Below are 27237 nucleotides of genomic sequence, written 5' to 3'. Positions count from 1 at the left end.
TAAATTCACGTAAATCTTTATCTTTCAGAAAATACCTTCCTACTAACTGTATAAAATTGTTAAAACAGTATAATTCTAAATTTGAGATTTGCTCATTTAATTCTGTGGCATTATGTAGAATAATGGATTTGATGGCTAGAAAAGTAAGTCAGTGTCTATTAGAGTCCTTGTATATTGTCTAGAGCAGGGGTCCCCAAACCCTGGGTCACGGTGGCATTAAATTATCATAGGAGAACCAATGGTATTGTAAATTGCGCATGCGAAGGATCTGAGTTGCGCATTCTTTATGAGAATCTAATGCCTGATAATCTGAAGTGGAACAGTTTCATCCTAAAGTCACCACCTCCACCCACCCCCGCCATTTGTGGAAAAATTGTCTTCTGTGGAACCGGTCCCTAGTGTCAAAAAGCTTGGGAACTGCTGGTCTAGAGGCTTTCTCCCCCTTGTATTTTACCTGATTTCATGTTGTATTAGTTGTGACATTGTCTGTTTCAACATACAGATATTCATCCAAAGAAATACTTAATTTTCATTTGGGTATTTTAAGCTTTCATTTTTTCTTTAAGTGACTGTTTGATTTCTATTATGCATCAGGCACTGTTTAGCCCCTGGAACTTCTCAAGTGTACCAGGGACCTTGTATTCTAGTCGAGAAGACACATAAATATGGCCGGTATTGGGAAGATGTCGCTTTTTGTTTTTTCTGGATTTGAGTTTTTAGCTTAAAACTTGTAAGTTTTTTCCTGTGAATACTCTTAAAGACAAAATCAGGAAAATTATACAGAGTTGTTAAAATTTTAGGTTGAATAAAGACTGTCTTTATTCTGACTAGAGTTAATATTAAGAAGTTGAAAATATTGATATTAGGCATGTTACCTATATGAACAATTTAAGATGGGAACATGAACTTGGAATGTTTGCAGTTTGGAAACTCTGTACTCTGACCAAAACTAAACTGAATGAATATAAATTCTGACAGACTGGTCTTCACCATTACTGTAACCTATTTGATAGTGAACATTTTTTTATTATGTAGCTGGGCGTGTGGGCATGTGACTGTAGTCCCAGCCTCTTGGGAGGCTGAGGCAGGGGAAGATACCTTGAGGCCAAGAGTTTCAGCTGCAGTGAGCTATGATCACGCCTATGAATAGCCACTGTACTTTAGTCTGGATAACATAGTAAGACCTCATCTCAAATTTAAAAGAGAAAACATATTATGGTAGAAAATTTCAAATACAACATACATAAAAGTAGACTGTATAATGTAGTGAATCTCCATGTATTTATTTCTGGCTTCAACACTTAATCAATGTGGTTAATCTTGCTTCATCCATAACCTACTCCTGACTTGATTATTTTAGTGCTGTGGTTTTTTTTTTTTTTTTTAGACAAGGTCTTGCTCTGTCACCCAGCATTGAGTACAGTGGCACAATCTTGGCTCACTGCAGTCTTGACCTCCTGGGCTCAAGCAGTCCTCCTGTCTCAGCCTCATGAGTGGCTGGGAGCACAGATGCATGCCACCATACCTGGCTAATTTTTAAATTTTTTGTAGAGATGAGGGCTCCTCATGTTGCCCAGGCTGGTCTCAAACTCCTGGGCTCAAGCAGTCCTCCAGCCTCAGCCTCCCAAAGTGCTGATCACACCTGGCCTTAGTTTTTATTTTTGTTTTGTCTTTTATGGCTCCTCAAAATTCAGCTTAATGACATGATTGTTCTAGAATAAGTCCCAAACATAATAGCATTTCATCTGTAAAAACTTATATATCTTTAAAGATAAGAATTAAACATACATACACACAAAATCACACATACACACAGTACTATTATCACAGCCAAAATTTGTAACAGTTTACTATTGCTTGTGAAATGTCCAGTTAGTTTTCATATTTCCCAATTGTATCATCAGTGTCCTTTTATACCTGGTTTATTTGACGCTATGTCCAAACAGGGTTATACATTATGTTTAGTTGATATCTTTCTGAAGTCTTTATAGAAATATCCCTTACTTCTTTTTTTTTTTTCTGCCTTGGCATTTATTTGTTGAAGAAACAGATCATTTGTCCCGAAGAATTTTCTCACATTCTAGACTTGGCAGATTGATATTCTGGTGTCATCTAACACATTCCTCTATCCCCTGTATTCCCTGTAAATTGGAAGTTAGAGCTAGGTATTTGATAAAATTCAATTTTTTTCTTTTTTTGGCAAGAACATTTTGTAGACGGCATTATGTACTTCCTACACAGTACATTATAATGCTCATGATGTCTGGTTGTCTCCTTTCTGTATTATAAATATTGATTAGTGTGTAGAGGTGTTTTCATCCTGATCCATTCATTTTAAAACTTGCTTGATGGTTTCAATAGCCATTTTTGATCATTGCCTGGATTTGCTGTTGTATGTGAAACTCTAAATCTATAGTTTCTTCTACATTTATTGCTAGCATTCCATATAGTTGACTGTAACAACCATTTGGTTAACCTGAAATGCAGTTTTTTCAGAAGAGACATGATATATGTGTATTTTCTTTCATTTGTCAGTTTTAAGAACGAATTGATTCCCTAGTTTTTTCCAAAGGGAACTCGTGTTTTTTTTTAAGTATCATTATGAACTCATGAATTTTTAACATTTGATATGTTTCACTCCATTATAGTCTTTTTTGATGTTCAGATTGTCTCATCTTTAATCAATAGGAGCCTCTTCATGTTGGCTTCTGATAGTTTTTTTTTTTTTTTAAATTTTTGACATGCCAGTCTTTGATAACTCTCTTGCTTCTGGAAGGAAAAGGTATACCAAGGTGTACCAGGCTCATCTTACAAATTTTCTGCCCTGACCTAGAATTAGCCCTTTGTCTAAAGAACTCTGTTGCTTTTAGAAGTAGTATTTAGAGACTCAGTAGGAATTGTTTAAGAAAGTCAGGCTATATTTGAATTAATTGCCATCTTTTTGAGGTATTTGTTTTTTATTTTGAGGCAGAGTCTTTCTCTGTCACCCAGGCTGGAATGCAGTGGCACAGTCTCGGCTCATTGCAACCTCTGCCTCCTGGGTTCAAGTGATTCTTGTGCCTCAGCCTCCAGAGTAGCTGGGATTACAGACATGCACCACCACGCCTGGCTAATTTTTGTAATTTTAGTAGAGACGGGGTTTAACCATGTTGCCCAGCCTGGTCTCAAATTCCTGAGCTCAAGGGATCCACCCACCTTGACCTCCTGAAGTGCTGTAATCACAGGTGTGAGCCATTGTGCTCGGCCTTTCTAAAGTATTTGAATTGTATGTTCTTTGTCAGTAGTTTTAAAAATAGACATTGGGCAAAGTAGCCTTTTGGTTTCCAGTTTACTTTGAGACAGCTATTATTAATTAGGTATACTTAATTAGATATAATTAATTAGATATACATAGTACATCGAGTGATGTATCATACATTTAAAGTAGTCATATGGACTAAGATTGTACTTCCCATTTTTCTATATATGTGTGTATTTTTATTTTTTAATTAAATTTTTTTCTTTTAAAGACAGCATCTCACCCTGTCACCTAAGCTGGAGTACAGTGGCACAATAGTGGCTGACTGCAGCTTTGGCCTTCTGGCTCAAGTGATCCTCCCACCCTAGTCTTCCAAATAGCTAGGACTACAGCTGTGCGCCACCATGCGTGGCTAATTTTTAAAATATTTAGTAGAGACAGAGTCTCGGTATGTTACTCAGGCTGGTCTCAAACTCCTGAGCTCAAGTAATCCTCACACCTTGGCCTCCCAAATTGTTGGGATTATGGATGTGAGCCACTGCACCTGGCCCCGTTTTTCTCTTTAACATACTACTACATTCTGCTGATAGGGGTCACTCTTCACAAGTAATTCCCTGCCATTGATTGTGTGCTTACAACTATTTGTTCCCCTTGTTGAGAATATGTTAAATTGTACCGGGCATGGTGGCTCACGCCTGTAATTCCGGAAGTTTGGGAGGCCGAGGCGGGTGGATCACCTGAGGTCAGGAGTTTGAGACCAGCCTGGCCAACATGGTGAAACCCCGTCCCTACTAAAAATGCAAAAAATTAGCTGGGCGTGGCGGCAGGCACCAGAAATCCCAGCTACTCGGGAGGCTGAGGCAGGAGAATTGCTTGAACCTGGGAGGTGGAGGTCACCTTGAGCCCAGATCACGCTACTGCACTCCAGCCTGGGCGACAGAGTGAGACTCTCAAAAAAATAAAAATAAAAGAAAATATGTTATATTGTTTTTGCAGTGTAATAATTAGCTGATTCTTTTAAATACTTTTTTTTCCCCATCAACTTTTAAGTTCCAGGGTACATATGTAGGATGTACAGGTTTGTTACATAGGTAAATGTGTGCCATGGTGGTTTGCTGCACAGATCAACCTACCACCTAGGCATTAAGCCCAACATCCATCAGAAATGTAAATTTTAAAAGGGTTAATGCGAAGTGTACATTTATACAGTATGATTTGTTACTTCCTCTTTTGCTTCTTATATACAAAGAAAAGGGTAGTGAAGTTTAACATCTCTATATTCCCTTTAGGGACTTACTGTGAAACCAGGTGGTTGCTTTGTAGCCTGTCCTATTAAGGTGCATTTAAAATCTTTAGGAATTTTACAGCTTTTAAGTACATTTCACCAGGTATAAAAAAAATTCAAGGCCGGGCGCTGGGTCCGGTGGCACTTTGGGAGGCCAAGACAGGCAGATCACGAGGTCAGGAGATTGAGACCATCCTGGCTAACATGGTGAAACCCCGTCTCTACTAAAAATACAAAAAAATTAGCCAGGTGTGGTGGTGGGCACCTGTAGTCCCTGCTACTCGGGAGGCTGAGGCAGGAGAATGGCGTGAATCTGGGAGGCGGAGCTTGCAGTGAGCGCCACTGCACTCCAGCCTGGGCGACAAAGCAAGACTCCATCTCAGAAAAAAAAAAATCCACTTTATTTTGTCTTGTGTCACATAGTAAAAGTCTGATGTTGGACATATATAATAACTAAATCTTATAAATACGTCTCAAATGGGGTTGTCGGTGAAAAAGATGCTATTAAATGGACACCCAAAGGGATTTTGCTCCTTGATACCTTATCTTTTTCTAATCCTGTCCTTCAGATTTTGGCTTCATTGTGTGTGCATTCTTGCATTAGCCTATATATAAATCCTACATGTGTTGTCTTTCAAAAAGTGCTTCTTAATACCCAGGACGATTTAATGTGTCCAGTGCTGTGCTGTCTATCTGTTTTTTTTTTGGCCTTTTTTTTGAGACCGAGTCTTACTCTGTCGCCTAGGTTGGAGTACAGTGGCACAATCTTGGCTTACTGCAACCTCCACCTCCCGGGTTCAAGCAGTTCTCCTGCCTCAGCCTCCCTAGTAGCTGGGATTACAGATGCCTGCCACCATGCTCAACTAATTTTTGTATTTTTAGTAGAGACGGTGTTTCACCATCTTGGCCAGGCTGGTCTTGAACTCCTGACCTCGTGATCCACCCACCTCGGCCTCCCAAAGTGCTGGGATTACAGGCATGAGCCACGTGAGCTACCGTGCCTGTCCTGTCCTTTTCCCTTTCTCAATTTTTGTTATCCATGTGTTCACAGTGATAACAAATTTTCACTATCTTTAATTTTTTTCTTTGGAGCATTTCTTATTCTTTGCGAAGGTATGCATGTAGTGGTTTGTTTGTTCTTAATGCTTTTATCTTATTTTCTGCCCTTAGATATGGGAGCATATTTGGTGCAAACCTGAAATTATGTGGGTTGGTTGGACGGGTGTTGTTTTCTTTTTAATGGATATGACAGTTTTCATACCTGCATATCTCATTGGATAGAAAAATTCGGTATAATTAATAGCTCAGGGCTCCTTTGCCTAATAACCTGATATGGCTCACTGTTCAGCTTTAGATAAGATTAGCACGTAGTTTTCTCCACTTAAGATCATAAAAGATGGAGATTATATATACTACCTAATTCTTATTCTTTTCTTTATACCTCGATGGATCCTAACCAGTTGCACGTCTGTTCTTTCTTGAGTTAGAAAGAATCCCAGGAACATCTTTCTGTACTTCTATTCCTGTTGGTTTAATTTCTCTGTTTTTGGCTCAAAGTCTCAGGAAACACATCATCACCTAAGAGAAGCTTGTGACTCTCATTCCCAGCTGCCCTCCTATTCTTTCCTCTATAGGACAGCCCATGTACTCTCGTGAACATGGTGCTGCTGCATCTGAGCGACTTCAGTTGGGGACACCGCCTCCTCTGTTGGCAGCTCGTTTGGTGCCACCTCGAAACCTCATGGGATCCTCCATTGGGTACCATACCTCAGTCTCCAGCCCTACCCCTCTGGTTCCAGGTAAGCTTTGCTACAGATGGCCATCCACCTCACTGATCTTTTTTACCTTAAGCTGGTCAGCCTAAGCGGTGACCTGGCATCCTGATCTGCTGTCACAAAGTCCCATTAAAGCTCGTAGGTAGTTTTATTTTCTGTTCCTTTGCTTCTTTGGTTTGTCTCTAGTGGCTGCTAGATGATTAGCCTCCTGTGTATCTGTCATCTCTGGTGTCCTCTATATTTACTTTCAGTGCCTCGGTAACAAAGTGATGCTAGTTCCTTGAGCTAGTTTCTAATCAGGTAGATAGGAAGATAATATCTACTTGAATGTTTTCTAATTAGTTATGCATTGTAATAAACTAGGTTAATTTTTCTTTAAAACAAAACAAAAATAAACATCTGGTTTCTTGTCGATCATGTCCTTTTTCCCCTTATGCCCCTTGTATGGCCCTTTTGCCCCTTGTATGTGTGCGTAATGTAGCGATTCTTAAAAACTCTTTTCTCCTATTGACATACGTATTTTGAAGGATCTGTGGAGTGCTTTGTGGGTGTTTCATGAGGTGTTTTTAACCATTTCTCACTTTGCCTTTGGATCTTATTCGTCATAATTAACTAAAGGGCTTTTAAGTTAATTGGTGTTCTGTGTATTCCCAGGATTTATAGCACAAGGTCATTTGATTATGTAACTTCTTTAAAACTTTCTGCAGTCTTAACTGTAGGAGATTTTCTGTCAATAGTGCCAAGTGGTAAATGAAAACTTTTTAATCATAATTTGCTAATCCTTTTTTAAAAAGATAAAGCAGTATGCATTTTGTATGTTATATTGCATGTAATTTTTAGAGTTGGCATAACCAGGGAAGCTGTTACTTTACATATCATTTTCAAACTGTATCATCCTTAAACACATTGCAATTTAATAAGCAACTATGTTAGGTTTACTTTTAAACTAGACATATCATTACAGTGTGTTTCCATCAGGAGGGAATGCTCACGATTAAATACTGTCTTTAGTTGTCTTAAAGAGACAAAAAAATTATAAAGAGAGGAGTTAAAACAAAAGCTAAAATAAGTATGAAGCCTCCAAAATACTCTTTGGCAGATAACTATAATCATAGTCCTGTAACCATTGAGGCAAAATTATTTGTTTTTATTTATTTATTTATTTTTGAGACAGAGTCTCGCTCTGCTGCCCAGGCTGGAGTGCCTGGAATGCAATGGCATGATCTTGGCTCACTGCAGCCTCCACCTCGAGGGTCCAAGTGATTCTCCTGCCTCAGCCTCCTGAGTAGCTGGGATTACAGGCGTGCATCACCAAGCCCGGCTAATTTTTGTGTTTTTAGTAGACACAAGGTTTCACCATGTTGGTCAGGCTGGTCTCGAACTCCTGACCTCGTGACCTGCCCACCTTGGCCTCCCAAAGTGCTGGAATTACAGGCGTGAGCCACTGCGCCTGGCTCAATTATTTGGTTTTATTAATCATCATCAGGAAACTTTGAGACTGAATGCAAGCCTTAGGAATGAAATAAAAAATCTCTAATAGGAATGTCATTGTGATAATAATTTATTAAAATTTCTGTGCCATCGTTCTCTGAGGAGGACAGTACAGATGCCCCAAATGATTAATTTTCAACATCATTTAACATTTTATTAGAGGGAGACAGTTCTTAATCTAGTGTTGCCTTTTCTGTGTAATTCCATGAGCTGTTTTCAAAACCTGAAAAAAGGGGAAAAATGGGGGTGGGAGGAAGAGAAGGAATGCCAATCAGCAGTTCTAGTGCTTATATTATATATCTCAGAATCACCTGTGCTTTAATGGCATTTTATTATTATTGCCTCATTGTAGCTTGTGGATGTTTTGTGCAAGAAGGAAGTTAGCTTGTGAATCTGAAGTTAGGAGGAGCACAATATTCATGGGAGAGGTTTAATCTAAAAGTATTGGGGGTGAGACATTTTCTGGATTGAGGACTTCTGAATCCTAGTTGTGCTATTTATTGGCCGTTGCCTCAAATGCCTGTAGTGGCCAGGAAGATCCCCTAAATGAGGATAATTTGCTGATCTTGTATTCTGAATCACTTCTATGCTCTAAATCATAGAAGTGACTGACGTGTATGTGCGTGCGTGCGCTTTTTTATTTGACATATGGTTTGTGTGTGAAAGCAGCTGTTCTCACTGTAGTTTGAAGAAGTGCACGTGACCAAACGAATACAGTTTCTTTTCACCTTAGTTAAAAAGGTACCTAGAAATTGGAGATATGTTAGATAACAGAGGAAACTCAATCCTTCACATACGGTGTTTGTGTATGTGAAAATTTGTATTAACAAATGTGCATTGGGCTGGGCACAGTGACTCACACCTGTAATGCCAGCAGTTTGGGAGAGTGAGGTGGGCAGATGGCCGAAGCCCAGGAGTTCAAGACCAGCCTAGGCAAGATAGCGAGACCCCATCTCCCGTTTTTTAAAATTAGAAAAAAAATGTGCATTGACATTTGGATTAGGTAATTAATATATAGAGTAGAAATGAGTAGGTGAGTGAATCTGAAAATATCAGTATTTAAGAATGGATGCATATATCTATATTCTGTAATGGGAGCATTTTTTTTTTCGGTTTCAAAAGGTGTGTCTAGATACTGTAACACAAAGAGAAATACAGTCATCCCTTCACCTCAGGTTCTACATCTGCAGATTCAACCAACTACAGATTGAAAATATTCAGGAAAAAATAAAAATAAAAAAAAGTACAATAATTAAAAGTAATGCAAGTTTTAAAAACAATATCCATAACAGCTATTTACATAGCATTTATATTATGTATTATAATTAACCTAGAGATGTTTTAGAGTATACATGACGATTTACCTAGGTTATATGCAAATACCACCACCCTATTTTATGTAAAAGTCTTGAACATTTGTGCATTTTTATATCTGCGGGAGGGTCCTGGAACCAGTCCCTCACAGATACTGAGGGGTGACTGTAGGTTGATGTATTTATGTTTGTTGGAGAATATGTTTTTTAAGCAGTTGTTTATTTTATAACAATGAGAGATGGTTTAACCTGTCTTTGATTTGTTGTGTGTTTTGTTGCTTTGTTTTCCCTCAGATACATATGAACCAGATGGTTACAACCCAGAAGCTCCTAGTATTACTAGTTCTGGTAGATCTCAGTACAGACAGTTCTTTTCAAGAACACAGACACAGCGCCCCAATCTGATTGGCCTAACATCTGGAGATATGGATGCAAATCCAAGAGGTGAGAATACCTTGAACTTTTTCTGATGCTAAGTGTTATGCAGTAGTTGTATATAGTTATTACATTTGCATTTCTGGCCTAGCTTGAGGAAATTAAGGTCCAAATTACTTATATATCATCTCTTTGGAGGGTGCTATGTATTAATCTCAGATGTTTTTAAATAACTTTATCTCCAAATTTTATTTTAAAGCTATAGTTAGGATATATTTATTTTTAAATACAAATCATACTAATATTATTTAACTGCGTCTTTTGATAGGACTTTAGGCTGTTTTAGTTTTGTTGCTAGGCACTGTGTTAGATATTGTGCATAGAAAGATGAAATTACTGATCCCCTGCCCTCAAAGAACTGATCATTGAAGGGCCTGCTTTGTATCCTAAGAGCTATGCATCACACTAATTATATTGAGAATCTAAAATGTTACAATACAATTATTTGATAATTTTTAACACTTATAATTACATCTTTAAGTTAGGACCTTTACAAAACTTAGGAATAAACTTTAAAAATGAAACAAAACCAAGATTAAATGCAAACATTTACCTTTAATATGGCTGATAACCTCCTACCTACTCCCCCACTAAAAAGGTTGGTTAATGATGGTTAGTTTGATGAGATTCCAGTTTTTTTTTTAAGTAACTATTATGGATTTCCAATATATAATTTCAGCATGAGTGACTGGCCATGGACTGCACTGACACAACAGTTTTTTGATTAATTTAATCATCTGGTAAACATTTTCCTTTTCTTCCTTTCTTTTCCTTTTTTTTTTCTTCTTCTTTTTTTTTGAAATGGAGTCTGGCTCTGTTGCCCAGGCTGGAGTGCAGTGGCGCGATCCTGACTCACTGCAACCTCTGCTTCCCAGGTTCAAGGGATTCTCCTGCCTCTGCCTCCTGAGTAGCTGAGATTATAAGCATGTGCTACCATGCCTGGCTAATTTTTGTATTTTTAGTAGAGACAGGGTTTCACCATGTTGGCCAGGCTGGTCTTGAACTCCTGACCTGAGGTTAATCTGCCCACCTTGGCCTCTCAAAGTGCTGGTATTACAGGTGTGAGCCACCATGCCCAGCCTAGCATTTTCCTGTTCTTCCTTTCTATCCTAGCTTTATTAATTCTTTTTTCCTGTCATTAATAACGCTATTACCACTATAAGAATAACAGGTTTTGTATGAAGGCTACACCAAATGCCTTCTCATATATAGATGTATATAATATATATTACGTATAATATATAAAATATATAATATATATAATATATATTATATATATTATATATTTTATATATATTTTTTGAGACAGGGTCTCCTTCTGTCACCTATGCTGGAGTGCAGTGGCGCGATCTCAGCTCACTGCAACCTCCGCCTCCTGGGTTCAAGTGATTCTCCCACCTCAGCCTCCTGACTAGCTGGGATTACAGGTGTGTGCCACCACAACCCTGCTAATTTTTGTATTTTTAGTAGAGATGAGGTTTCACCATATTGGTCAGGCTTGTCTGGAACTCCTGACCTCATGTGATCCACATCCCACCTCGGCCTCCCAAAGTGCTGGGATTACAGGCATAAGCCACTGCACCCAGCCTCATACATATTATTGTCTGTCATATTTCTATTTTTATTCTCCTTTTACAAGTAAAAACACTGAGGCTTAGAGAGGTTTAAAGAACTTGCCCAAGGTCACACAGCTGTTAAGTGGCAGAACTAGAATTCAGAGGAGAAGTCATGTTGTGTATACAACAGGATTTCTTTGTTGTCTTTGGCAAGTCACTTAACCTTTAGTTATATCTCCTTCCTTTAATATGACACACTTCATTAAATTAAAAAAAAAAAGCATTAGGCAATGTTAGCTGGTAATGATAAAAACTATTTAAGGAGAACATAATGGCATCTCAAATTCTAGAATGCTTTCTGTCATCACAGTTGCTATCTTCTTCATTAGCCTTCTGAAAACACAAGTCCTGCAAGAGCAAGGATCATGTCTATTTTATTCACCAATGTATACCCAAGGCCTGCTATAGTTGCTGAGCTGTAAAATAGCTAAACGTTAAGTGAGTGAATCTTTACATCATAGTTTCCCTGACAAAGATGAAATCAAATGTACCAACTCCTAACCATATACCTACCCCAGCATTCAGCTCTGGGTTATTCTTTGCTTGGTGGAGTTGCTAAAGTTAAGAGAAATACCCAAGATTTAATAGGCATAGTTTTGTGTTGTTAATTTCTGTTTTGTTCAGTACACATCTTCCTACCCACAGGTTATTTATTTTAAGGACAGATTCTTAGAGTATTTCTGCCAATTTATAGTATTGGCTTTGGATTTTCTTCCCAACTTTAAACCTATGGAAAATCAAAAGAAACACAGTGAACATCTGAATGCCTTCATTTAGATTTACCAGTAATATTTTATTACCTTTGGGCATGAATGCTCTCTTGTGTACTCTCTCTTCTCTTTCTTCTCTCCGCTCACATTTTTTTGTTGAATCTCTTGAAAGTAAGTGGTAGACATTGTGAAACTTTAAGTCCATTACCTTATATCTAAGAATAAGACAGTCCTATATAAGCACAGTATTATTGCCACACATAAAACCATAATTCCATAATAACATGTAATCCTTATGATTTGGCGAACTTCTTGTTGAATCACACCAGGAGGCAAATAATGTCCATTAATGGACTAAGTTTGATTGCTTGTATAAGGTGATCGTTAGAGCTCTCCATTGCTCTTGTTTTTTTTTTTGTTTGTTTGTTTGTTTCTTTATGAGACTGAGTTTCACTCTTGTTGCCCAGGCTGGAGTGCAATGGCACAATCTCGGCTCACTGCAACCTCCGTCTCCTGGGTTCAAGCGATTGTCCTGCCTCAGCCTCCCGAGTAGCTGGGATTACAGGCATGCACCACCATGTCTGGCTAATTTTTTTGTATTTCTAGTAGAGATGGGGTTTCCCCGTGTTGGTCAGGTTGGTCTTGAACTCCCGACCTCAGGTGATCCGCCCGCCTCTGCCTCCCAAAGTGCTGGAATTACAGGCGTGAGCCGCTGCGCCTGGCCCAGAGCTCTCCATTGTAAATGTAATTTTTGGAGTGGTACTTTGGCACCATAAATATCTTGTTTTCCAACAACCTTTCACCAGTATTTTTTTCATCTATTGATCATCCATGCATGAGTCAATTATTACATTGAGGTTAACTTTGAGTTTTGAAACATGGATTTCTATTTTTTATAGAAAAAGGCATTTGTAACTTTTTCTTCTGTTAGGCATTTCTGAAAGAGAAATGATAGTAGTTGAGCTATTCATAGTGCTTTTTAGCTTTTAGACTAAATGCATTAATCATTGAGACTCCTGAAAAACTCAGTAATTTCAATTTTTGTTTCCAACAGCTGCTAACATCGTGATCCAGACTGAACCACCAGTTCCTGTTTCGATTAATAGCAACATAACCAGAGTAGTTCTTGAACCAGATAGTCGAAAAAGAGCTATGAGTGGTTTGGAAGGGCCACTCACAAAGAAACCTTGGCTGGGAAAGTAAGATAATTTGCTAATTAGTAGCATCTAATTGTTATTGTCATTTGCATTGGTAAATTCATAAAAATAAGATTTGTCATTAATTAATATTTTCAAACTAGGTATCTTGAAGTTAGGGTTCCAGGAGACATCTTTAGAATGTTGTAAAAATTAAAAAGTTAACAATATTTATAATGGTTTTTTTTTTTGTTTTTTTTTTTAAAGACGTAGTCACCCAGGCTGGAGTGCAATGGCATAATCTCAGCTCACCTCAACCTCTGCCCCCGGGGTTGAGGTGATTCTCTTGTCCCAGCCTCCTGAGTAGTTGGGATTACAAGTGCCAGCCACCATGCCCACCTAATTTTTTTGTATTTTTAGTGGAGATGGGGTTTTACCTTGTTAGTCAGGCTGGTCTCAAACTCCTGACCTCAGGTGATCCACCCATCTTGGCCTCCCAAGGTGCTGGGATTACAGGTGTGAGCCACCACACCCAGCCCATAATAGGTATTTCTAATTTGTACCTACCTATTTCTACGCCTAACCCAATATTAAAAATTACTGAGACACTGGCAATGGATAGAAAAGAAGAAAAAGAATGAAATCAACGGTGAAAAAAAAAGCTTAGTACCTTTGCAGAAGTTGAAAATATGCCATTAAAGATGATCTAGCTGGGCACAGTGGCTCATACCTGTAATCCCAGCACTTTGGGAGGCCAAGGCAGGTGGATCACTTGAGGTCAGGAGTTCGAGACCAGCCTGACCAAAATGGAGAAACCCAAAATACAAAATTAGCCAGGTGTGGTGGCGCACGCCTGTAATTCCAGCAACTTGGGAGGCTGAGGCAGGAGAATTGCTTGAACCCAGGAGGCGGAGGTTGCAGTGAGCTGAGATTGCACCATTGTACTCCAGTCTGGGTAAAAAGAACAAAACTCTGTCTCAAAAAAAAAAAAAAAAAAAAAAAGATGATGTTCTAGCCTTCTTTTAATGATGTTAGAGTCTTTGATAATTGTGGTAGATCTTTATGGTAGATCTATTTAGCATATGATTTTAAGTGTTAGTTGGGCCTTTTCTTTTTGTAATCTATTGCTGTTCACCTTTTCTATTCTCATGTAATAAGAATAATGTTGGCTGGGCATAGTGGCTCACACCAGTAATCCCAGCACTTTGGGAGGCCGAGGTGAGTAAATCACTGATGTCGGGAGTTCAAGACCAGCCTGGCCAACATGGTGAAACCCTGTCTGTACTAAGAATACAAAAATTAGTCGTGCGTGGTGGCATGCGCCTGTAATCCCAGATACTCAGGAAGCTGAGGCAGGAGACTCACTTGAACTCGGGAGGTGGAGGTTGCAGTGGGCTGAGATCGTGCCACGGCACTCCAGCCTGGGCGATGGAGTGAGACTGTGTCTACAAAAAACAAAAGAATAATGTGAAAATTGCTTAGTAATTTCTGAAGAATGTTAAGGGCTCACAAAAGGCACTTTAAACAAATTAATCAATCAATTAATTTATTATATAGAGATGTGGTCTGACTATGTTCCCCAAACTGGTCTGGAACCCCTGGGCCCAAGCAGTCCTCCTGCTTTGGCCTCTCAGAGTGCTGGCGTTACAGGCATGAGCCACTTTGCCCAGCCTGTAACCTGTTTCTTGATGCTTATATATTTTCTGTGGTTGGAATTTTGAATATAATGTTTTATAGGATTTTGAAGAAGTTTTCTGGGATTATAGGTGTGGGCCACTATGCCCAGCCACAAAAGGCACTTAAAAAAATTATAAACCTAAATTCTTTGTGGTTATATCTCTTGGCTAGGCATGAAGTAGGAGAATTAACCAAGATGTATTAATCTTCCTTTTAGGCAAGGAAGTAACAATCAAAATAAACCAGGGTTCTTACGAAAGAATCAGTATACAAACACCAAATTAGAAGTCAAGAAAATCCCTCAGGAATTGAACAACATTACCAAGCTCAATGAACACTTCAGCAAATTTGGAACTATTGTTAATATCCAGGTAAATGTGGCTATGTCAGTGACAGAATCCAGGCATTTTATGGGTCTTGGGAATATTTCTATCAGCTCACCTTGTTTAAATGAGTCAGTGGTTATTCTGATCATCTCTGCTAAGTGCTGTAAATGCCACCATATATCTGTATGCCCACTTTTATGATGGACTTGTTAAACCACGTTTGTTCTTGTGAATTCATTTGGTTCTTTTCTGCAATCTCTTCCTGAAAGAGAATGGGTAGCCTCAGAGTTTTGGAGACTGGGAAGTCCAAGATCAAGGTGCTGGATGATTCATTTCCTAGGGAGTGCTGTCTTCCTGGCTTGCAGATGGTTGGCTTCTTGCATTCTCACATGGCAGACAGAGAAAGAGAAAGAGGGGATTGGGGCAGATCTCTTTCTCTTCTTTTAAGGCCACCGATACTATTCATTAGGACGCACCTTTGTGACCTCATTTAACCTTAATTACATCCTAAAAGCTCTATCTCTAAAACAGTAATGTTGGAGTTTAGGGCTTTAACATGTGTATTTTGGGGAAAACATTCATTACATAGCAGTGGGTCATAATTTACTTAACTATTTTCTGGTTTTGGGAATTTATATTGTTTTATTTTCTTCAAGGTTGCTTTTAAGGGTGATCCAGAAGCAGCCCTAATCCAGTATCTTACCAATGAGGAGGCCAGGAAAGCCATTTCTAGCACAGAAGCAGTTCTAAACAACCGATTCATTCGAGTCTTGTGGCATAGGGAAAATAATGAGCAACCAACACTACAGTCCTCAGCACAGCTGCTCCTGCAACAACAGCAAACACTTAGTCACCTCTCACAGCAGCACCATCACCTGCCACAGCATCTTCATCAGCAGCAGGTGCTAGTGGCCCAGTCTGCTCCTTCAACAGTGCACGGAGGTATCCAGAAGGTAATCTGGTTCACTGGGAATTAAAGGTCTTTTAGTTACAGCCTCTAGATCAGTATTTTTCAATTCCTGGTCCTTCGGTCTTCTACATAAGAGCTACTCTTAATTTGAACTGCAGACTAGTAGCATCTGATCTCCTGGGATCTTATTAGAAATGCAGATTCTTGGGGGAAAAATTGCAGATTCTTGAGCCATACTCCATCCTACTAAATCGGAATCCCTATGGGTGGGGCCCAAGGATTTGTGTTTTAACAAGCTCTCCAGGTGATTCTTACATACCTTAAAGTTTGAGACCTGCTATTTTACATCAGAATCACTTACCTGGGTGCAAATTCCTGGGCTTCACCTTCTCAAACCTCTGTAGAGTCAGTCTCTAGATATGGGGCCTATAAATATACATGTTTAACAAGTACTCTTAAGTTATTGTTATGCACACTAAAGTATAATAACCATCTACCACAGAGCAACTTTGACTGTAGAGCTATTTCTTTATTTTGTATTAGAATCAGTCTTTTTTGTGTCTACCCATTTGCCCTCCTTTTTCCCATGTAAAAAAGTTATATGTTCCTTCTAAAAATGGGAATAGAAGCTCCAAGAGAATTGGAATTTTGCCTGTTGTGACACTAGTGCCTAAAACAATGTCTGGTACGTACTGCTCAAAACATATTTGATTGAGTAGATGAAGGAAGGAAAAAACAAAACAACAAACTACCACACATCAGAGCCATTCAGAGATTGACCTAGGTAATCTCATGCTTAGATTAAATGCAGTCAGATTTTTAAAAAGTATTCCTTACAGTACATGGTGTCAACTCCATTTATCGTCCTGCTCATTTGCATCTAAATTCTCTTTCGGTTATGTTTGTATCCCACTTCATGTAAGGGCCCAAAGGTGAATGCTTCCCCTAGATGTTGGATGAATAGTGTAGAAAAGAGTTCATACTATCACCTTCATGGTGATCATTAGACATGTTCTGTTAGTACAGCCCAAGATTGCGTTATGTTTTTGAGGTGATCATTTCACAGTTATTCATATTAAGCCACTGTCAGTTAAGACCCCCTAATTCTTTTCTTCTTCTTTTTCCTTTTTTCTTTTTTTTTTTTTTGAGACAGTCTCACTTTGTCGTCATTCAGGCTAGAGTGCAGTGGCGCAGTCTTGGTTCACTGCAACCTCTGCCTCCTGGGTTCAAGCTATTCTCCTGCCTCAGCCTCCTGAGTAGCTGTGACTACAGGTGCATGCCACCATGCCTGCCCAATTTTTGTATTTTTAGTAGAGACGGGGTTTCGCCAGTTGGCCAGGCTGGTCTTGAACTCCTGACCGTGGGTGATCCACCCACCTTGGCCTCCCAAAGTGCTGGGATTATACGTGTGAGACACTGTGCCCAGCCAAGACCCTCTAATTCTTTCAGAACATTGCATACTAGAGGAAACATTAAAAAATAATTAACAGTTTTTTTGTGTGTAGGTGCATGCATTTTGTTGTGATATGTTTTAGACATCCCAAAAAGTATGAATAATCTATCATTTGTATATTCATCAGTGCCCTTAAAAAATAAAACCTTACAGATAATTGAAGCACCTTCCCGTTCCCATTTTCTTGTCTTCTTCCCTGGAATAATCATCTTAAATTTATACCATTCCTAGGCATGTTTTCAAACTTCTGCCACATAAGTGTTTATTTTGTATATGCAGATGATGAACAAACCACAGACGTCAGGTGCATATGTTCTCAACAAAGTTCCTGTTAAACATCGTCTTGGACATGCAGGTGGTAACCAGACTGATGCATCACATTTGTTGAATCAGTCTGGTAGTGCTGGAGAAGATTGCCAGGTATGCATTTTTGGGAGCTTCAAATATATTTAGAATCATTCAGTGAATTAGAATAAATCAGTTATCATTCAGACAGTCAAGACAGTTGTGACAGTTCACCTAAGTGTGGCAGGTATACCTCTCTAGTTTCCATGTTTCAGTCAGAAATTTGCTAGTGAAATTTTTTTCCTATTCAAAGTTAAGTAGGAGGCTGGGCGTGGTGGCTCACACCTATAATCCCAGCACTTTGGGTAGCCTAGGTGAGTGGATCACCTGAGGTCAGGAGTTCGAGACCAGCCTGGCCAAAATGGCAAAACCCCATCTCTACTAAAAATACAAAAAAAATTAGCTGGGCCTGGTGGCAGACACCTGTAATCCCAGCTATCCGGGAGGCTGAGTCACGAGAATCACTTGAACCCGGAAGGTGGAGGTTGCAGTGAGCCAAGGTTGCACCATTGCACTCCAGCCTGGGCGACAGAGCAAGACTTTGTCTCAAAAAAAAAAAAAAAAAAAAAAAAACACCAAAAACAGAGTTAAGTAGGAATTTGAGAATTTTAGATATTTATTTATTTATTTAATTTTTTTTGAGACAGAGTTTTGCTCTTGTTGCCCAGGCTGGAGTGCAATGGCACAATCTTGGCTCACTGCAACCTCCATCTCCTGGGTTCAAGTGATTCTCCTGCCTCAGCCTCCTGAGTAGCTGAGATTACAGGCATGCGCCACCATGCCCAGCTGATTTTGTATTTTTAGTAGAGATGGGGTTTCTCCATGTTGGTCAGGCTGGTCTGGAACTCCCGACCTTAGTTGAACCACCCCAAAGTGCTGGGACTACAGGCGTGAGCCAGTACGCCCGGCTGAATTTTAGATATTTATTAATAGATAAGTGTCTTTATTAATTTCTTTAATTTCGTCTTTAAGAATTTAGTGAAGGGTGCCGGGCGCGGTGGCTCACGCTTGTAATCCCAGCACTTTGGGAGGCCGAGGCGGGCGGATCACCAGGTCAGGAGATCGAGACCACGGTGAAACCCCGTCTCTACTAAAAATACAAAAAAAAATTAGCCGGGCGTGGTGGCGGGCACCTGTAGTCCCAGCTACTCGGAGAGGCTGAGGCAGGAGAATGGCGTGAACCCAGGAGGCGGAGCTTGCAGTGAGCCGAGATCGCGCCACTGCACTCCAGCCTGGGCGACAGAGCGAGACTCCGTCTCAAAAAAAAAAAAAAAAAAAGAATTTAGTGAAAGGTATTCTGTCATAGTAAAAAAAAAAACAAACTTTGAAATATGTTTTAAGTAATTTATTTTTAGTAATATATCTATACTATAACTCTTGAGCGTGGTGATTATTACCGAGAGAGCTTAAAAAAAAAAAAAAAGGAAAGCAAAGAAAACTGCTATCCCCAAAATACTATATAGCTTCTGTAACTGAAACAACCTGGTACTGACTCATGAATAGACAGACTAGTGGAACGGAATAGAAAATCTAGAAATAGACTCAGTTGCAAATAGGAGTTTATTATATAATAACAAAGTGTCCCAAATCAGTGGGGAAGTTATAGACATGTTGATAAATAGTATTGGGATAACTGGATAGGCAGTAGGGAAAAGATGAAATAAGATCTGATCCTTTTTTTTTTTTAATTATATCATAAACCAGTATAAATTCCAAATGGATCTGAGATTTAGATGCTGATGGAAACACTGAATGATACAACCCTCATGAAAGGAAATTTGGCAGTACAGTATCTGCAAAAATTATGTATATGCATTACTAAACTAGTTATCTTCCTTCTAAGAATCTATGTCAAAGGTATACCAGCCAAAATATGGAAAGACATATGTGCAAGGCTAGTAATGATATACTCTTTATAATAACAAAAGACTGGAAACAACCCAAATACCCATCTGTAGGGGACTGGTTACTGCAAATGTAGTATACACAGTAAACATACAACTATATAAAGAATGAAGAATATTTTTATATGTACCATGGAGTGATTATCAGAATATGTTAAGTAAAAAAGCAAAATGGAAGAAAAAATATATAGTTGACTACTGCTGGTGTGAAAAAGTAGAGGCACTGAACACAGAAGTATTTGCTTATAACAGGAAAAAAAACGGAAAAGATAATTCATATTATTTAAATCCTGTGGTTATGGCAAGTATAGAAGAAGCTAGATGACTTTTGATTATGTCTTGTTTTGTAGATTTGACTTGGAACCATGTAAATAAATTCTGAATGTAATTATAAAGTAAAATTAAATGAAATAGAAGTAATCCCTAAAAAGTGAAAAGAAAAGTGAAACACATGAACTAGCATATCTGCAATGAGTGCTTTAAAACGGTGATTTGATGATATATTCCTAATGTGATATACCCTGAGGACAAAAAACAATTTAAAGAAAGCTCTTTCTAATCATATTGTTGGCAATGTTGATATTCTGAAACCCATCTGTGAGCATTGTAGGGTAAATCAAATGAGGAGTTACGCTGATGTCCTTGACAACTGAGATTTTCAGTGTGGTTGAAAAGAGAGATAGAAGATATAGATAAGATTAAGTAAATACCCTGTAGTCCTGCATTTGAATAGAAACTATCAGTATTAACTCAGGTTGTATTTTATCTTAATGGGAGAAAAAAAAGGCAACAAAATATTCCCCAAACATTTCCCAATTCTATTCACTGAAAAGGTCTAGAAACAATGACCAGCCAGTCATTGAGCATGCCTAGCACTCAAAGGGACCCAGGGATCCTTGAAGAAGTAGCTGTCTCCAGACCTGAGACTGGCAGTACTGCAGATGAGCCTAGAATATGGTATCAAACTAGAAAGTAAGGAGGGTGTCAAAGATTACTAGAGTCCTGTCAAAGAGAAAAACAAATCTGATCAGGCCTCTAGATCTACCCACTAATTTAAAAGAAATTTGGGGGAAGGAGGGACATCTTCAAGGGTACCACAGAATCCTATGGGGGAGTACTCCTGGATGAGTGACCTGGTTTCTTCAACAAACAATTTGCAACAAAAAGCAAGAGACAGAGAGGGAAACTATGAAGTAAAGGAGACTATAAAGAAATGTAACAAGTTGCACTTACATGGACTTTAATAGATCCCATTTCAAATGGGGGGAAATTGTTTAGAAAATTATAAGCTGGAACTGGAGAGGTGAATATTATGGCACATGCAGGACTTTCCTGTGTAAACTAGTTTAATTTTGATAATTAAGTGTTGTGGCGATTGAGAGAAGTCTGACATTTGGATATATTATTTATGTGATTGAATTTTCCATGGATTTCTTCATATTATTTTCTATATCTCTTTTATTATTCAAAGTTAATTAAGAAGTTTAAAAAGACGGGTGCAGTGGCTCACACCTCTAATCCTAGCATTTTGGGAGGCTGAGGTGGGAGGATCACTTGAGCCTAGGAGTTTGAGACCAGCCTAGGCAACATAGAGAGACCCTATCTTTACAAAGAAGAAAAGAAACCAGCCAGGCTTGCAGGCTGGCACCTATAGCCCCAGCTACTCAGGAAGCTGAGGTGGGATTGAGCCCAAGAGATTGAGGCTGCAGCAAGCCGTGATTGCACCTCTGCACTCTAGCCTGGGTGGCAGAGTGAGACCTTGTCTTTAAATAAAGGAAGAAAGGAAAACTTTAAAAAAAGAACGTAGCTTAATTCTTAGAAGGATTTTTCAGTTATTGGAAACAAGGGTTTTTATTTGGCACTTCACTTACGAAAAACAACTTGTGAAATACCCTGCAGCCAGATACCACCTGTAGCCAAACAAATTCAACTTATTATTCGGTGAGAGGTATACACAATGAAACTGGATGCCAAAAGGACTTATTTTAGGATTTTGGCTAAGTTAGATGATTTAGAAGGATTTAAGGAAACAGGCATAAATTCTATGATAGGGTATCTTACTAAATCTGACCTGGAATGAGGCTACAGCAGTAAGTGGTAAAGAAGCAGCAGTCATTCCCAGGATAAACAGATGTTTAGTCATTTTATGATTTGGATAGCATTCATGTTTTTGTCTCTGTTCAGTCATGATTAGGGATTGGTCTTGCTTTTGTCTTGATCTGTTACGGTCACAAGAGCACCTTTGTCTGATACTGGTATTTTGTGAAATTGTATTTAACAGAAGGGCACTAAGGCTGTTTTTATCTTTTGGGTGACAAATTTATGCATAAAGAACTAGATTTTATAATGAAGTTTTTAAATGTAAAAAGAAAATTTAACTCCTAAGAAGAGTAGAAATATATGCATCCTTTCTAAAAAAGTATTCTAAGCATTTCTAAGATACAATTATATTTGTGTGTGCTTTTTTTTTTCTTTATTTTTTAGATATTTTCAACTCCAGGCCATCCAAAAATGATTTACAGCTCCTCAAACTTAAAGACACCTTCAAAGCTCTCTTCAGGGTCTAAATCTCATGATGTTCAAGAAGTGCTTAAAAAAAAACAGGTAACAGTCTTGATTTTTCTTGCCTTACAGAAGAAAAGATGCATTGAATTTTTAAGTGGTTACATTATCACTTTTAAATCAGTTCATGTTGGTAGGGCATAACATCATAATGCTTATTTAGCTTCTTCTCTAATGTAAACTTGGAAAAAAAAGATGGACATACAGAAAAAATGTTTCACAATTGTCATTCAGAATTTTTTTTTTAATACACTATTATTCCCTCCAATTCTAGTGTTTATTTTCTTTTTTTAATTCCTAGGTAGATAATGATTCATATAAAATATAAGACTTTTGTAATTATTATCTATATGATTCAGTTGTGAGTCTCACTGTCATCCTATTAAGTTCACATAGAGTTTTCCAAATTAAATAGATATTTATATATACTATCTCAGTATAATTAGAGATTTAACAGGAGGGTGGGAGGCAAAATTTTCCTGGTGAAATCCATAGATTTTATTCTCATTTCTTTTTTCTTTTTTTTTTGAGACGGAGTTTTGCTCTTGTTGCCCAGGCTGGAGTGCAATGGTGTGGTCTTGGCTCACCGCAACCTCCGCCTCCTGAGTTCAAGCGATTCTCCTGCCTCAGCCTCCAGAGTAGCTGGGATTACAGGCATGCGCCACCACACCCTGGCTAATTTTGTATTTTAGTAGAGACGGATTTTCTCCGTGTTGGTCAGGCTAGTCTTGAACTCCTGACCTCAGGTGGTCCACCTGCCTCAGCTTCCCAAAGTGCTGGGATTACAGGTGTGAGCCACCGTGCCCGGCCTACTCTATCATTTCTAACCTATAGCTGCATGTCACTTTTTTCTTGTCTTTTCTTTGAGACTAGGTCTCACTCTGTCACTCACGTTGAGTGCAGTGGTATGATCGTGGCCCAGTGCAGCCTTGATGTCCCAGGCTCAAATGATCCTCCCACCTTAGCCTTCTGAGTAGCTGAGTAGGCCTGTGCCACCATGCCCCGGCTAATTTTGTTCATTTTTTTGTAGAGACAGGGTCTCATTCTGTTGCCGAGGCTGGACTCAAGCGGTCTTACCACCTCAGCCTCCCAAAGTGCTAGGATTACAAGTTGAGCCACCATGCCTAGCCTCACATTTTTAAACTTTAAACTTAAAAAATAAGGATTTAGCTATTACATTGGCAAGTGAAAACAACTTTTGTTTTTCTTCATAAGGACATTCAGGTCATTTAAGTCAATAAATCTCATAGATATAGCTAATTAGGTCCAATATTTTAAATATTTTTTAAGTACAGTCGTAAACTCTATTATGTTGAAAGTGTTAGGGAAAATATATTCAAAGGTTTCATCTTTGGTGTCAACTATTTTTTTATTAGGAGGAGAGTCTGTCTCAGGGATGACCCAGAAAAAATGAGTTGAGAATGGTGGCAAATTACATTATCTGTATTAATTTCTTTTTTACTTATACAGGAAGCAATGAAGTTACAACAAGATATGAGGAAAAAAAGACAAGAAGTATTAGAAAAACAGATAGAATGCCAAAAGGTAAGACAAGAGCTCATTATTTGCATGCCAGAATTGATGTATAGAATTGATTTTAAAAGTATTATTCATAATTTTTAAAGACTTCTTTATATTAAAGTTTATTAAGCATGGTTTTACCTTTTTCGTTCTTATTTTGTAGATGTTAATATCCAAGTTAGAAAAAAACAAAAACATGAAACCAGAAGAAAGAGCAAATATAATGAAGACTTTGAAAGAGCTTGGAGAGAAGATCTCACAATTAAAAGATGAATTAAAAACATCTTCTGCAGTCTCCACACCATCTAAAGTGAAAACAAAAACGGAGGTATCTATTTGCATTTTTTATTTAACATAGGGTTATTGAACATCTGCCATGTGCTTGGCACCTTGAAAGTACAATGGAACCCTTAGGTAGCTAATATCCTAATAGGGATATAGGCAAACAATTATAGTACTTAAAAAAAGAATCCTAATTATAGTATTTATTTATTTATTTTTTAAAGAGACAAGGTCTCACTATATTGCCCAGGCTGGCCTCAAATGCAGTCCTCCCACCTTGGCCTCCCGGAGTGCTGGGATTACAGGTGTGAACCACTGCACCCAGCTGCCACAATTTTTTTTTTTTTAGTATTTCTGTAGATGCTTTGTACCCTTTTTGGGAAGAGGTTGATAATACCCTGTTTGAACAAAGATGTGTTTTTTAACTGAATATTTTGGTTCTCTGCTGAAGATGACACTATTAAAGTGATGGTGGTGAAAGAGGTATTTCCCATTTCAGCAGTGTTTTTCTAATGCTGTAATAGTATTGTAATAAAACCGTCCTTTTAAAAAAGTAGCCTGGCCTATTCATATGAGTAAAAATGTGGCATGTTATTAAAAAGAATAATCAGAAGTTCTAGATCTATTTAAGTCTAAATTTATTAATTTCCATGTGTTTCCTTGCTGTACTTGGTTTAGACAGTGGTTCCATTATACCACAGTTCTGTGGTGTGATTATAGATAATTCTAGTCCTCTGAGAACTGGTAATAAATTTGTCAGATATGTAGAATGTAAATTGTTGTATGTAGTATTACATTAAATTTGAAATTATGGTTCTCTATCAGTATAGAAACATAAAGTGTTTAAGATTTCTTCTTATAGATATAATAAAAATGTTTTTTATTGAAATCTTTTCTAATTATAGAAAGAATATATGCACATTTTAAAAATTAAAGAGGTGAAAAAAATCACTGGCAGTCATGTCTCTTAAAGACTGATAAATAATTCGTCTCTAACAAAAAAGAGAATGGCAACAGTTATGGATTCCAGTCTGGTAGTAATTATGTAGCTGTTACTTTGTACTATAGATACATTTTTACTATATAATTTATTTTGCTCCAGTATGTTTCATTTGTGATACTTTATTTTGTGACAGTTATTCTCAGCTCCCTCATCTCAGGTGTCTGTTCCTAGGATGTGATTTTTAAGCCATCTAATGTTTACTCTTTTTCACTGATACCCATATACTTTTTACATGTTGGCGCTACTGTATCTGTAAAGTTACTTTTTTAAAAACACCCATGTTTATTGCATCCTCTCATTCTCATGTTCCAAAATACATGTGTGTCATTGTGTAACTATCATGTTCTGGAGGAGATCTTGTAAGTTATCTAAAAAATACCTTTTTATTTTCAATTTTTCCAAAGGCCCAGAAGGAGTTATTAGATACTGAACTGGACCTCCACAAGAGGCTGTCCTCAGGAGAAGACACCACAGAATTACGGAAAAAACTCAGTCAGTTACAGGTTGAGGTGAGATTTAAAAGGAGTTAGCACCCCACCACATTTAACATCTCAAAAAATTTTCCTTTGACTGGGCGCGGTGGCTCACGCCTGTAATCTCAGCACTTTGGGAGGCTGAGGCAGGTGGATCACCTGAGGTCAAGAGTTTGAGACAAGCCTGACCAACATGGAGAAACCCCATCTCTACTAAAAATACAAAATTAGCCAGGCATGGTGGTGCTTGTCTGTAATCCCAGCTGCTTGGGAGGCTGAGGCAGGAGAATAGCTTGAACCCAGGAGGCAGAGGTTGTAGTGCGCCGAGATCATGCCATTGCACTCCAGCCTGGGCAACGAGAGTGAAATTCCATCTCAAAAAAAAAAAAAAAAAAAGTTTTCCTTTGTTTTTAAGGCTTAGTCTAACAATGTATGCTACATTCTACTTTTTGTTGTTATTCAGGCTGCACGGTTAGGTATTTTACCTGTGGGTCGAGGAAAAACCATGTCCTCTCAAGGTCGAGGAAGAGGCCGAGGGCGTGGAGGAAGAGGAAGGGGCTCACTAAATCACATGGTGGTGGACCATCGTCCCAAAGCACTAACAGTTGGAGGATTCATTGAGGAAGAAAAAGAAGACTTGCTTCAGCATTTCTCAGTAAGTTTTTAAAATAGCAGATGCTAACTCTAAAAACACTGTGCTCATCATTTTCCTTGCTGCAGTGTGTGTAAATGTCAAATGTTTTATAGATTAGGAAAATTTGTTGTAAAAAACATGAGTACTACCAAATGCCTATTTAATATATTTAAAAGTCAAGAAGCAGCTCTTGTGTTTGATTCCATAATATTCCACTTAAGTGCATTTGTAGTGACAAGTTGTTCCAAAGCTATATTTAATTTTTGTTTTAGGATTATTACATGGCTTACCAGGTATTTATAGTTAATAGTGAAACAGTCTGGGATAGAAGCAAAATTCAAATAAAGAGTTTATTAGGATAACAGGTATATTTAGTTATATTCTGTATATAGTGGCAACCACTTACTTTAGGCAAACATGCAAATAGAGATTTGCTATAGGCAAATGTCTTTATTGTTTTGGACATTTGCAGTATATACTCTTCCCAGCCACTCATTTATTCAGTAAATATTTTATTGAGCATTATTTGTGCTAGAACACTTTCATACATGATCTCATTTAATTTTAAATGACTGTATAAATGTGAAATACATGCAAAACTGTATATACATGCAAAACTGTATACATGTGAAATCCTATGTGTACAGATGTGAACACCACAACTTAAAATGTCAACCACAATCGTATAATTAATAAGTAGTGGAACCAAGATAACTAGATTTCCTATTCCTCAAACAACTCTTTTGAGAGGAAGTATTTTCAGCCCTATTAAGTTTTAAAGATGGCCAGGGGCAGTGGCTCATGCCTATAATCCCAGCACTTTGGGAGGCTGAGGTGGGTGGATGACCTGAGGTCAGTCAGGAGTTCGAGACCAGCCTGGCCGACATGGTGAAACCCCATCTCTACTAAAAATACAAAAATTAGCTGGGTGTGGTGGTGTGTGCTTGTAATCCCAGCTACTTAGGAAGCTGAGGCAGGAGAATTGCTTGAACTCGGGAGGCAGAGGTTGCAGTGAGCTGAGATAGTGCCATTGCACACCAGCCTGGGCCACAAGAGCGAAACTCCATCTCAAAAAAAAAAAAAAAAAAAAAAGTATTAAAGATGGTGAGGGAAATCATAAAGGGCAAGGCTTCACGTCAGGTGTTCTT

At 38.3% G+C, this 27237-nt stretch overlaps 1 protein-coding gene across 1 annotated transcript in view; it reads left to right on the top strand.

The window, feature by feature from the left end:
• The window catches only part of RBM27 (RNA binding motif protein 27), an 86540-nt gene that overhangs the window by 42562 nt on the left and 16741 nt on the right, over positions 1-27237 (top strand). Inside the window, exons 9-19 of the mRNA XM_003266582.4 lie at positions 6158-6322; positions 9397-9546; positions 12918-13062; positions 14894-15047; positions 15659-15955; positions 17645-17785; positions 22099-22218; positions 23647-23721; positions 23861-24025; positions 25387-25491; positions 25919-26110. Of these exons, the coding sequence (XP_003266630.1) occupies positions 6158-6322; positions 9397-9546; positions 12918-13062; positions 14894-15047; positions 15659-15955; positions 17645-17785; positions 22099-22218; positions 23647-23721; positions 23861-24025; positions 25387-25491; positions 25919-26110 (1709 nt within the window). The remainder of the gene's footprint in view (positions 1-6157; positions 6323-9396; positions 9547-12917; positions 13063-14893; positions 15048-15658; positions 15956-17644; positions 17786-22098; positions 22219-23646; positions 23722-23860; positions 24026-25386; positions 25492-25918; positions 26111-27237) is intronic.

This window comes from Nomascus leucogenys, chromosome 2 (genome assembly GCF_006542625.1).
Source record: "Nomascus leucogenys isolate Asia chromosome 2, Asia_NLE_v1, whole genome shotgun sequence".
Lineage (NCBI taxonomy): Eukaryota > Metazoa > Chordata > Mammalia > Primates > Hylobatidae > Nomascus > Nomascus leucogenys.
The sequence above is the reverse complement of the archived record's forward strand: the minus strand, read 5'-3'. Positions and strand labels throughout refer to the sequence as shown.